The 13,191-nt window shown below is 42.0% G+C and overlaps 1 protein-coding gene across 1 annotated transcript in view; it reads right to left on the reverse strand.

The window, feature by feature from the left end:
• Nucleotides 1–747: 747 nt before the first annotated feature.
• The window catches only part of GUCY1A2 (guanylate cyclase 1 soluble subunit alpha 2), a 374,872-nt gene continuing 362,428 nt past the window's right edge, over nucleotides 748–13,191 (reverse strand). Inside the window, exon 8 of the mRNA XM_063951569.1 lies at nucleotides 748–7,793. Within this exon, the coding sequence (XP_063807639.1) occupies nucleotides 7,586–7,793 (208 nt within the window). The 3' untranslated portion in view covers nucleotides 748–7,585. The remainder of the gene's footprint in view (nucleotides 7,794–13,191) is intronic.

The raw sequence follows: 13,191 nt of genomic DNA on the forward strand, positions 1-13,191 counted from the left end.
AAACAATCGTATTACAGAATAAATTTGATTGAATAACAAATAATACCATTTGTAGATAATTTCAGGAGCTCCTATGACAATACTTTACCATGCAATTATTGGGTGTTTTATGTTATACATATATTTTTTATATATATATATAAATGGAAAATATGTAGACAGGGCATGAACACAGTATACACAATGTCCTCTAAAGTGATCATTAAACATTGTTATTAGGCTATAAAAGGGCAATACATAAGGATCACTTTACAAGGTATTTCTTAAAAAACAACAACATTATTATTTGTTATTATTTTGCATGAATGTCTCTTCACCTCTTTATTTGGATGTAGTTCCTGGCATGATATTGCTATTACTATCTATGGAGAGGTCTGGCTGTCGTAGAGCTGCATTAAAAAATCAGTAGCTCCTTGAGGATCAGTGGCTGGCGCCAAGATGGGGGGGGTAGAAATTACCTTGGTCAGGGATGCTGGATGGCCGGCAGGGGCCCGGATCCACAACACACACACCCCTCCCCCCGAGCATATTTGTGCTGTGGCTGGCAGCCGCGTCGTCTTCCCGATGATATATTCAAGAAGATGGCGCCTCACATAGAGAGCAAAGAATCTTTGCGCTCTAATGGCCAGTGTCATCTTCCCAAATATCACTGGTAAGATGGAGCTGTCCGGGAGGAGGGAGCCGCATCCAGACCAAGTAAGGTAGGAAGAGTGTGCCCTCCCCTGCATGCCCCAGCCCCCACCCCCATGTTAATATTTCACCCCCCCTTGTGGAGCGCACAGCCACGCAACTATTATTAAAATAACTTTGTTAACCATGCCTCCACTACGCCCCTGTAGAGGATAGGCGGCACATTGAAGCAGTCGACATAATGGTTGTAGTTTCCAGGGTCTCCACTTTAGTGTAGGCTTGCTGGTTTAAATTCTAATTGATGTTGTCATAGAAATTACCACTAGTTATCTTGTGTTTGGTACTGGCTATGGCATAAACACAGTTTATAAAAGGCAGGGGATACAAGCAATTCACAAGTATTATTAATATACACACAAACTCATTTAGATAACATAATGTTAGCATAGTATAAATGGTGCTTTGTGATATTATATCTCCTAACATTTCAATCATGAAGAATAATTACTGTTGCGTGTATACACAGACCCGTATACACAGACCCGCACATACCTAGAACTGCTGTGAAGAATCTAGAATAGGGTAAGATACGTTTTTGAAAGCAAATCGAAGATCCTACCCACAAAGATTTAAATGTAATGGATAGTATGTTAACAGCAGAGTTTGCGTTCTGCATGTGGCTATAAATCCAGACTAAACTACTTGGTTCAATTAATCCCACTATGTAAATATGGCATCTCTGCTTTCTTGAGAAAGTTGTGTCATACTGTATTTCAGATTCTATTTTTAAACAAAATTGGGGAAGAAGGAGTTTGAATGAATTTGTGAAGTGTAGAAATCACTTATACACTTAACACATATTCAATATGGCTTCTATTTAAATATTTGGGAAATTGTAACTTTTCACAAACTATTATTAACTAACATCATCAGCAGCACATCACCTATCGGCTTTCTAGCTTCCTGCTTTTCCTTCTTTACTATTCAACTGCAACATAGATTATTTTCTCCTGGACTACCGTACATTCCTCACCCAACTAAAGTGATCACTGTAACTGTCAGTGTATAAAAACATGTAGCTCTTCAATGAAACGCACCAGAATGAACGCACTTAGAAATATGTGTGCTACATGTATAAGATTTGTTCACAATGCAAACCTTCCACTTAAACACAAGTAATAGGGTCATATAGGTCAGACCTTACTTGCCTACTCTCCCGGAGACTCCAGAATTTCGGCAAAGGAACAGTCAGCCACCTGGCTAGTTCTCCCTACTCTTGGGGCATTACCATAAACTCACAACCCCCACTTTGTGATGAATTCTGTCAAGGGCAAGGATAAATTTGGGCCATCACACTCCTTTCACATTTCCTTTTGACTTCTCCTTTGGGATTACCCTGAGGGGAGTTCTAAAAGGTAGGCCAACCGTTAAAGCTTCCTAACATAGCTGAAACATACATGACATGCATGACAAACCGAGTATTATTCTCAGTCATACATAATGCAAATGCAACTCTGGATGCCCACCATGCAAAACAAAGCAAACTGAAAGTGAAGGCTTCTATATGCACATTCTAAAGCGTACGTACCTATGCAATAGCCTGTCCACTCTCTCCATAGGTGAGAGAAGCTGTCATCATTATCATTGGCACTTAAACCTACCCCAAGAGATACAAATTAATTTGGCATCTACAGTGTTTACACACAACTCTAGCTACACACTTAAGACACACCCAAGATATGGTTCTCTTGCATGTGTTGACATTTTTGCTGCCCAGTTGCCACCCAGAGATGTATGTTGCCCGTGATGCATGAGAAGTAGGCAAAAAAAAAACCTTTGATACTGTTGCATTTAAAATTGCATGAGACACAGAATCAGGCCCCAAGTTTATAAGCCCATATTATGACCATGACTGCGAAGAAAGCAAGTCAATAGGAGGACAGGAAATACATTAGCATGACTTGCACAAACCCGAACCATCCAAGGTAGCCAAAGCTATGCACAGTGTCACACTGCGCCCAGAGGGAGGGGGGGGGGGGGGAGCGGGTACTAATTACCTCAGCCCGGGCTTGCTGGAGGGGCCTGGGTCTGCTGCTTCCCCCTCAAGTATACTGACCTATATCTGAGAAGCAGGTCCATCCTCCTTGGCCGGCACCATCTTCCCAGTGACATCTTCAAGAAGATGGTGCCACACATTAAAAGCAAAGACTCTGGCAAACACTAAAGAGCAAAGGCTCTTTAGTGAACAGGCAACATCTTCCCAATAATCACTGGGAACATGTTGCCGGCTGAGGAGCAAGCATGGTAAGATTGCAGTGCTCCCTCACAACCCCCCCTACTCCTGGATCTGAATGGCACCCCAGGTGGAGCACGCAAGTCCTTGTTGGGGACATGGGCATGCCCCCCTGTTTAGGACTTGCCCCTTCCAGCAGTGCCTAGGCCCAATGCTGTTCTCTACGGCCCTACACTGCTAAGAGGGCAAGATTCATGTTTGTAAGTAAAGCAAAAAAGCAAGCAACTGGGCAAAACCTTGCTGCTCTGCAGGTGGGGCAGGTGTAACATGTGCAGAGAACAGTGGCACATCTATAATGGGCCCAGAGGGGGCCCACACCGCACCCATTTCTTCTATACTCACCTTTTCTGCATCCATCGGTGACTGTGTGTGGGCCCCCTCCTCTCCCGTAGCCGTCACCACCGCTACTAGCGCAATGAGCACTAGAGACTCTGGCACAGTGCCAGACTCTACATCATATGCGCAGGACTTCGTAACAATGGCACGGCGGCTATTTTTTCAGAGCCCAGTGCATGCGCTGTAGACTCTGGCACTGTGCCAGAGTCTCAGTGCTGAGAGCAGTAACAGTGGCGGTGACAGCTACAGGAGAGGAGGGGACCCACACACGGAATCTGTACACGGGTCCTCTCCTCTCTAGAAACGCCTCTAGCAGACAGAGTTAGATTTGGGTGGGGTGTGTTCAAACGGAAATATAAATTGAAGTGTAAAAATAAAGTTTAAATTTTATGTACTGAGTTTCAAAGCACTACATGACCAGGGCCCAAGGTACCTGAAACAGCTTCTGACCCCATACTGCCCCACTTGATTACTGCGATCTGTAGATGAAGGACTTTTAGCAGTACCTAGAATCTCCCGTAATCCATCTGGGGGTCAAGCTTTTAGTCATGCGGCTCTGACTCTGTTGAACTCACTTCCCCACAGAGGCCCCAACTATAGAATCCTTCAAAAGTAGACTCAAGACTTTCCTTTTTACTCAAGCATTTCCATAATGTCCCTTTAGTATCTACATGCTTCTGTATTTTATGAAAAGCTGTTCTGTACTTCATTATTAATATTTTCTGTACTATATTATGCTATGTATCTGTTAAGTGCCTTGCGTCCTATTAGAGAAAGAGTGCTATATAAATTAAAGTATTATTATTATTATTATTATTATTATTATATGTTACATAGAAAAGCAGACAGTATTTACCCTGCACAGAAAAAATATAAATGTATTTGCTCCCCTTGCATGGTAACATAGTTTGTTCCCGACACAAAGTTACTTGCTTTTTTTGCTTTAGTTACAAACATGTATCAGGTCCGCAGTGTCTCCCCTCAATCTTAAAGATTGTCTCTTTGAATTTTTGCTTCGCACTTCCTGCTATAAATGACAGTGATTATACTGTGCAAATATTTCTACTCTATAGATTTCATAAAAGCTTTCCATAGACAGGGGCAGCAACATTGATACCTGTGTCCAATAAGTAAATAAACTGCCACCTAAAGTGAAAGGAAGAGCACAAATCCCAAATTATCTTCTAAGGGTTAGTTTTTGAAGCCAGATAACTATTTCCCAATAATTCAATAACTGTGATTAGTAGTGAAAGTAGTTAATTGTGTTAATATTTTCATGCATCCCTCTATACACCCAATGTAATTGCCTGCAGCAGGTAGAAAAAACGTGCAGCTGTATCTGTGATTTAGTTGAACTATTTAAACCAGCAATTGTTTTGTTTTTGGTCTTTAGTTTGCCGGCTGTCAGGGTCCCGGCGCACAGTATACCAACACCGGAATCCTGACAGTCGGCATACCGACACCGTTTCTCCCTCTTGGGGGTCCACGACCCCCTGTAGGGAGAATAGATAGCGTGGCGCGCATAGCGCGCCACTGTGCCCGCAATGTGGTAAGCGCAGCATGGCGAGCGCAGCGAGCAAGGGGATCATTTGCGCTCGCCATGCTGTCGGTATGCCGGCGGTCGGGATTCCAACTCCGGTATGCTGTGAGCCGGGACCCTGACAGCCGGCATACCATACTACACCCGTTTTAAAGGCAGCACCTTCATTGGGTATGGGATCCCGGCTGTCGGGATGCTAGCAGTCACATGACCGACACAGGCATCCCTTCAATGCCAACAGGAAATGGGGTAATTATTTTACCTGTCCCCTATCTCTAACCCGCCTGGGGTGGTGGGTTGGGCTAAGATTTGGGGGGTGGCTGCTAGGGCTAAGACTTGGGGGGTGGCCGCTGTTGCTAACCACCCTACCTCTAGTGCCTAACACTAACCCCCCCCCCCAACCCTAACACTCACCCCAATCTGCGGTTGGTGTTCCACGCGTTGGGATTCCACGTGGTGTCGGGATTCCGGTGTCAGTCACATGACCACTGGCATCCCAACTACTGGGATGCTAACCGCATACCTTCAATACAATTGCTGCTTTAAACCTCATAGCTAAATCAACGAAACATCAACATTTTCCTCAAAATGCCTGCTATTAGTTTTGGTTGTGTGTTATAGTCTCACCCGCCTCCATTATATAAAAAAAGGAAGAAAATGATTATTACATTTTTTTTTTCTACTAGTTATTCATTCTGGCGGAAAAAAGAACTTCAGTTGTGAATTTTCAAAGTTGACTACTGTAATATTTGATGATTTTATATTCAGAATAACAATTAATATTTCAAGACCAACTTCTGAAGAGATGTTCTCCTTTCTACAGGTCTCAGAAGCATCAAAATGCTTAGAAATAGGTAAAAAATAAATTTAGTACTGCTTGACCTGAAAAAGGGAGAACATCTTTCAAAGTGTGTCTTAAGATGAAATGTTAGGACAAAGTAAAAAAAAAACATCACAGTACTTAGGGGGTAATTCTGAGTTGATCGCAGCAGGAACTTTGTTAGCAGTTGGGCAAAACCATGTGCACTGCAGGGGAGGCAGATATAACATGTGCAGAGAGAGTTAGATTTGGGTGTGGTGTGTTCAATCTGCAATATAAATTGCAGTGTAAAAAAAAGCAGCCAGTATTTACCCTGCACAGAAACAAAATAACCCACCCAAATCTAACTCTCTCTGCACATGTTATATCTGCCTCCCCTGCAGTGCACATGGTTTTGCCCAACTACTAACAAAGTTCCTGCTGCGATCAACTCAGAATTACCCCCTTAGGCCCTAATTCAGTTCTGATCATAGCAGCAAATTTGTTAGCAGATGGGCAAAACCATGTGAACTGCGGGGGGAAGGGGGGGCGGCAGATATAACATGTGCAGAGAGAGTTAGATTAAATCTAAATTGCAGTGTAAAAATAAAGCTGCCCGTATTTACCCTGCACAAAAGCACCCAAGTCTAACTCTCTCTGCACATGTTACATCTGCCCTGCCCCCTGCAGTGCACATGGTTTTGCCCATTAGCTAACAAATTTGCTGCTGCGATCAGGTCTGAATTAGGCCCTTAGTTTGGTAAATTATTACAATTACCTTTTTACTAAATGTTCAGGAATTAAATTATCAAACATTACAAAAACAATGGCTGATTTTTTTTTATATGCATTAATATATTTCTTTATAAAATTATTGTAAATTTAAGTGTCCATACAGTGCATTTTTGTAAGTGCCTAAATTTTGTTGTGTAAGCATGGCTGTTAGTTAGGATAGAGTAATACTTGGTATACGTATTAATGCCATTTGTTACACTGACAACTATTTTAATGCAATGATATACAGGAAGTCACGCGTTTCGCTGAATTTTTAAAAAATGTTTGTTCCTATCATTATATACAGTGAAGAAACTGATGAACGGTTAAATATTTCAATAGAAATGGTCAGAAAAAATGCTTTCCTGTTTACAATATAACAGCATTTATAAATTACATTCAGATGCTAATGGTGGTCAGTTATATTCTTACCGTAATACACTCATGTGATGCTGCATATTAAGTTTTACGCAACTAGACATAATTAAAATATATATTATTTTTATACACATGCTGATTAAAAATCCTGCTTATACAGGTAAAACGAAACTAAAAAAACAACAACCAGAAACCGAAATTCGTAACACTACATTGAAAATAGTCGCCTACCAATGTGGTATGACAGCTGCGTATTGCACAAAACTATGAGATCATAACTTATGATGATTCTGTGTTACAATTATATTGGCCATGGTAATATTCCAAATTGAAATGAGTTTTATATCATTACGGGTCACTTAACTAACAATTGCACGACACTGTGGAGTTTGGCTATGAAATCCTGGTTGGGTACGGAGCTGTCATTCACATGGTGAATGTTCAAGGTGTTCACAAGCAGATGGTTAAAAATCAGGTGTACAAACACTGTGACAAAATATAACCTAAAATAGTCTCTTATTATAAGTATGAATATTGTGAAACATTTTGTGGACTCCTAGATTGGATATTTTGGGGTGAGATGGATCATTGTTCAAATGGAAACACAGAGGAACGGAACATCTGTGTTCTACCCTCCGTGTATCACCAGCTTGATTCCGGACACATGTCACTCACCACCAAAATAAAGAATTATTGCCTGGCTTAATGCAGAGTTCTCAGCGCTGAGTTCTTTGCAGTTTAATGGCACAGAAGGATGCGCTATACTCCTGTCTTGACCCAGTTAAGGGTTTGTGCTTTTTTTTTTTTTTCAAGAGTCTTTGATCTGTTGAAGATTTCATACGCTCGTCTCCCTCAGGTACATAGTGCCAATGTTGTAGGAAACCTTTCTCATTCTCACAGATGTTATGGAGTGCTTTGGCTGTTTCTGACCACTTGTCACCTCCAAGAAATAGCAGATCCCGGAGATTTCCTTTGGAAAGTTTTCTGGAAGCTCCTCACGTGACCGGGGAACGAATTGAAAAGATTCTTCCCCTTTTAAAAGCCTGTGTGCAGGGAAAGAGAATACAAACATAATTACAGAAAATACATATACTCTGTAAAAAAACAAAAAAACAAACAAACACTATTAGCACTTCATTTAAAGAGCTTAGAAAAAGGAATAGGCCTATGCAAGTGATGGGCAACCGGTGATCCTCCGAGTCTTCACCGGCAGCTCCCAGCTCCTTCCTGTTTTACTGTCAGATGTGTTTGGTTAAGTTTGTAGCAAACATGTTTATCTTACATTAACATACTTGCTGATATGCTAATATAGATAGGAAGGAACCTCTATCTTTGATTAAATATATTGTTTTAACTAATTTGGGGCAGATGTAGTAAGCCTTCAAGATTGGGGGAAGATGAAGTACCAGCCAATCAGCTCCTAATTGCCATGCTACAGGTTGTGTTTGAAAATTGACAGGAGCTGATTGGTTGACAGTTCATCTCTCTCCACTTTATCAATCTCCAAGACTTAGTACATCTGCCCCTTACAGAGCTCAAAGGAAGGCTCCCCTCCCTGCCACATCTCTCCGCTTGATCTACGTTACAGTGAGCAGCACTCAGAGCTATATGTACCACTGCAAGGATCTTTGGGGGGAGGGGGGATATTAGGGCTTTGTCGTCATCAAGTCCTGCCCCAACCTTGGGAAAACACAGTGACTCGTGTTGTTTTAGCTCCTTCCCCTCCCCACGGACACCGCAATGCAGATGATTATCTTTGCTTCGTGCCCGCTTTACTAGGGTACGGGCATGATGCAGGCGATCTGCCTGCTCTACCAGGGGTGCTTTCCCAAAAATCGAGAGCCTCCTGCAATTTCAGGGAGAGTAGGTAAGTATGACTTTTGCACAGTACTGTGCATTTCCCTTTTTTTTCACCTGAAATCAACACAATACAGTGATTATCCTCTACACATTGTCAGTGGGGTAGACATTTGGGGATTATCTGTCAGTAATTTATAAAAATGTGAAAGTGATTAGAGGGCCCCCTGTGCTGTTTTCTCACCACGAGAAATAGATGCAAAAAAAAGAGCAATTAGCTTTGCAAAAATATCATTAGTATTCATCCTTTTAAAGAAGTGCTATAATTATCTGTAATATGAGCAATTGTTGTAGAATCACAGCTGAAGGCTATTATGATGTGGAAAGCAAAACCTCCTGGAAATCTTATCCCTGTCTGAATAATAATAAATAAAGTGTTCTAAATTCCGCACTTGTTTCCAGACAAAGCCAAGGATACATGCATTGATTTTACATAAACAGTAATATCAGGTTACATTCCGCAGTAAATAATAGAGAACTGACAAGAGAAAACATCATGTAGGATGGAAGTATGATGAGGCAGAATAAGGTTATCATCCATTCTAACGCAACATGGATTTATCCCTTTCCTAAAAACAAATCAGAGTTCTTTTTTTTCTTCAAAAAAGAAAAGCCACCCGAGGCCAGGTAGTCTCTCCTGGTTCATGGTCAGCATAGTCTTCGATGTTGGTTCCATAACTGATACTTTAAAGCAGGATGGAAAAAGCTTAGTTGTCAGAAGCGTCAGGCCAGGAAAAAAAATTCCGTGCAGACTCTAGCAGATGATGCTACCTGCAATGAGACTCAAGCCTAGATTTGTGGAAAGTCTACATAACATACTTACCTATCTTTATTTTTTGTCGCTATGTGAAACATGACACTGAGTCTTGAAGTGGTCCATGGTGACACAATTCACATCACTCCCTGCTGCATAACACTTCGCTTGAGAAATGGGTGTGATGTGGGAGCGAACTTCCTTCCCTACTTTAGGAGTGTCCTGAAGATTCCAGTAGAGTAGGGTATATTAGGCAGCATTAGCCTATGTCAGCAGAACCAAGAGTCATCCTAGAGGTAGTGGGTGAACACTGCTGTCAGGTTGGGGACTGGGGCACAACAGACTCATTACTGTTCAGGACAGTAAAGGGAGAACAGAGGACCCCGAATACCAGCATTGCAGATGGTTATAGTGGAAGTTTTGGGTGTGATATAAAATGTTGACGATCAGGATGCCGTCATGTGACCGTGGCATCCCATTTTTTTATAATATCAACATGGGGCGGGGTAAATAAATTACCCCTCCTCTGCCCCTACCCTAATCCGCATGTGGTGACGGCTAAGGATACAGGGGATGTCGGCTGCGACTAATGATGGACAGTGGCAGCTAGGGCTTAGACTTGGGGGGTGGCAGCTACGGTTATCCCCCCCTGTAATGCCGAACCCTGCAGTACCGAACCCTACCCCCCAGACCAAACCTCAGCCTAATGATCACCACTGGGATGCCGTTTGTCAGGGATCTGGCGCCGGGACTCCACGATGTGTCGGGGTTCTGGGGTCGGTTACCTGACAGCATCCAGTGCGTCGGGTAGCTGACTACATCCCGAGGTTTTCAACATTTGCAGATCCTTGGGCAATATATTGTTCTGTGTTCCTACGTAAATAAAAATGTAACCTAAAAAGGGTTTGGGTAATAGGGTCCCCTTCTGTTCCCTGGGTCCTAGGCAGGAGCCTTGGTTCTCTAATGGATGATCTGCCTCATGTTGACAGTCCAAGCTTGTTGTGCCCATATATCCAGAGATTGTTCCCTTATATATATTAAAATAACTTCTGGATTCACTAAAACAACTAAAATTATATTTACAGTTATAGTCCGGCACAGGTGAAGAAAGGCAACTGTAAACACAATATGGAGGATCGGATCAATCAAATGCTTATGTGAAAATGTACTGTGCCTGGAAACAGCAGCGTTATTTTTTTACAGTTTAATTGTCAGGTCTGAATAAAGACTGCGGCTGTTACCACCTATACTGCTGAATAAATCCAGGACAAAACAAATAGCTTGCATAAATAATTTGACAGCTTACAATAACTAATAAGGCAATATAAATGTGAGGCCAATTTTCCCCATTTAAGTGAAAAACTTACAATATACAGTATACTTGCTTTCCTTTGTCTGAAAACGCTGACATTTTTAGAATTGTGCCCAATACACACATCCGTTGCTGTTGGTAAAAACGTTTTGTTTTAGTAGAGCTCCCGGGCTAATCACTCCAATTCTGCCGTGTAAAGTAGAAAGATGTTTGTGGGATATGTTCCTAGAAGATGACTAACATTGGGGCACTTCCCTATAGCCATAGGATGCACTTGATAATGTCTGTCAAATTGTAAGAACTGAAGATCTAATGGGGTTCTATATATTAAGTCAACGTTCACATTTGACGTTCACAAGATTGAAGTGCAGCTTTTCAATAATGGCAAAAAGTCAACATGGTGACAATGTCAACAAGCAATTGTAACCCTAATCCTGATGCGTACCACTAACGTCAATCCTGATCTTGACCCTAACCACTAACTCTAATCCTAGCGCTAACCCCAACCCTAATCCGAACTCTGATCCTAATGCTTACCCTAATTCTAATATTTAACCCTAACCCTAATACTAACCCTAATTTAACCCGAATCCTAAAACTTAGCCTAACCCTATTGATAACTTGTACACTAACACTGTCAACATTCTATGTTGACATGCCACATCTATATTTTAAGTGTGTCAACATTTTGCAGATGTCAACATGTTCAATATCGACATTTTAACCATGTTGATGTCACAACATTTGACATTCTGGTGTTGACCATATGACTGTTGACATAGTGAATGTTGACATATTGGGGTCAATTTGCTAAAATGGGAGTTCTATTTAAGATGGGATGTTGCCAATAGCAACCAATCAAATTCCAGGTATTATCTTCTAGAAGGTGCTAGACAGATGAGAAGTAGAATCTGATTGGTTGCTATGGGCAACATGCCCTCTTAAACAGAACTCCTATTTTAGTAAATATACCCCATTGACTGCATACTGATCTAAAGAGGTTGCGTAAGTTTCCATTCAATGGAACACGGCAGTAATATCATTAGAAACAGCCTGATTGGTTGTAGTTATGTTGTGTAAGCTTCTTACACAATGGGGCTTCCCTTGCATCTGTTGTATCTATGCTGAGTCCAGTTGTTTAAACGCAGCTCAATCAGCACTTCCAATAGTGATCACTGAACCCTGTGAAGTGAATGCAGGACAGACCATAGTTGGAGCATGTCCTATTGCCTTGTTCCATCTGCAGCGCCAGCTAATCTGCATTCATTAAGAGAGCAGCGAGATCTTGTTGATGTAGACACTACATAAACTGTAATGATTTTGCCTTCACAAATAGGCACTTTAAATCTAGCACCTACATCGCCGAAATCTTGCAGCTGGTTGCATCTCGCAGGCTATTGCTTTTGGGCCTGAATATACACAGGCAGTGTCGGACTGGGGCATGGAGGGCCCACCGGGAGGATGCAGTGCTAGGGGCCTGTGTTAGGGGTGTGGCCAGTCTGCAGAGGGGGTGTGGCCTGCAACCTCATTGGTTTGACTAACCATTAGAGAGTGCAATGTCTGGGCCCCTTCGGAAATATACACAGTAAATTCAGCTGCTGCATGCCTGATCATGTACCAGATTAATAACAGATTCATAACAGCAATGCACTGTAGAAAATACACCATAGTCCAGTATCAGGTAACATATGTCTAATGTAGAAGTCAAGTGCACAGTCTGGAACCTGATCCTTAGAGCAGGAGTTGGGCCCCCGGGCAGTAGGGCCCACCGGTGGTTTCCCCTGTACCCCAGTGGGCCAGTCCAAGCCTGTACACAGGTTCCAAGTATGGTTCTTATTGTGCTGCTAACTGTGATAAGCTTGTGCATATCCATTTACAATATAGAGTTAGAAATTGCATTTGAACATCACCAACCACTGCACTGTTTTAGACAATAACAAAAATGCTACCAAATTTCTATTGCCTTGTACACTTCCACACCTCCTAAACACACAGTTGTTTTCAAAACTCAGTATGCCTTCCTGATTGAGACAGCTAATTGTTAGTTTTAGGGATGAGTTTGGAGTGTGGGGCCCCCTGGGTTGCTGTGGCCTGGCTGCTTTGGAGCATCACAGTGTAACACTTAATCTAGCACTTTTTTAGAACCTACATTTTTTATTACCAATGTAAAACTTTTGAACACCCTAATTCTTACCTCTCACCTATGTAATACTCTCTACACATAGCTGCTGCTTCTTATGTAACACTATAAACACACTGCTAATTCTCACTAGTGTGATGCCTTGGGTCTGTTGATTTGTGCTGGCCTGGGGGGTCCTGTGTTCTGAACTTGAACCTTAATCTTAGGGACCCACAGATAGGGTCACCTGGTCGCGGTTGGTGGGCCCATATTTTGGACAAAATTATGCCAAGCACCTTCATTTTACTTTATGTTGCAGAGTTTATTAGAATTATTCAGATAAGCAATGTTTAGTACTAGAGTATGAGTATGCAGCTGCATTTTCTCTATTTTCTAGTC

Source organism: Pseudophryne corroboree, chromosome 2 (genome assembly GCF_028390025.1).
Source record: "Pseudophryne corroboree isolate aPseCor3 chromosome 2, aPseCor3.hap2, whole genome shotgun sequence".
NCBI classification, from domain to species: domain Eukaryota; kingdom Metazoa; phylum Chordata; class Amphibia; order Anura; family Myobatrachidae; genus Pseudophryne; species Pseudophryne corroboree.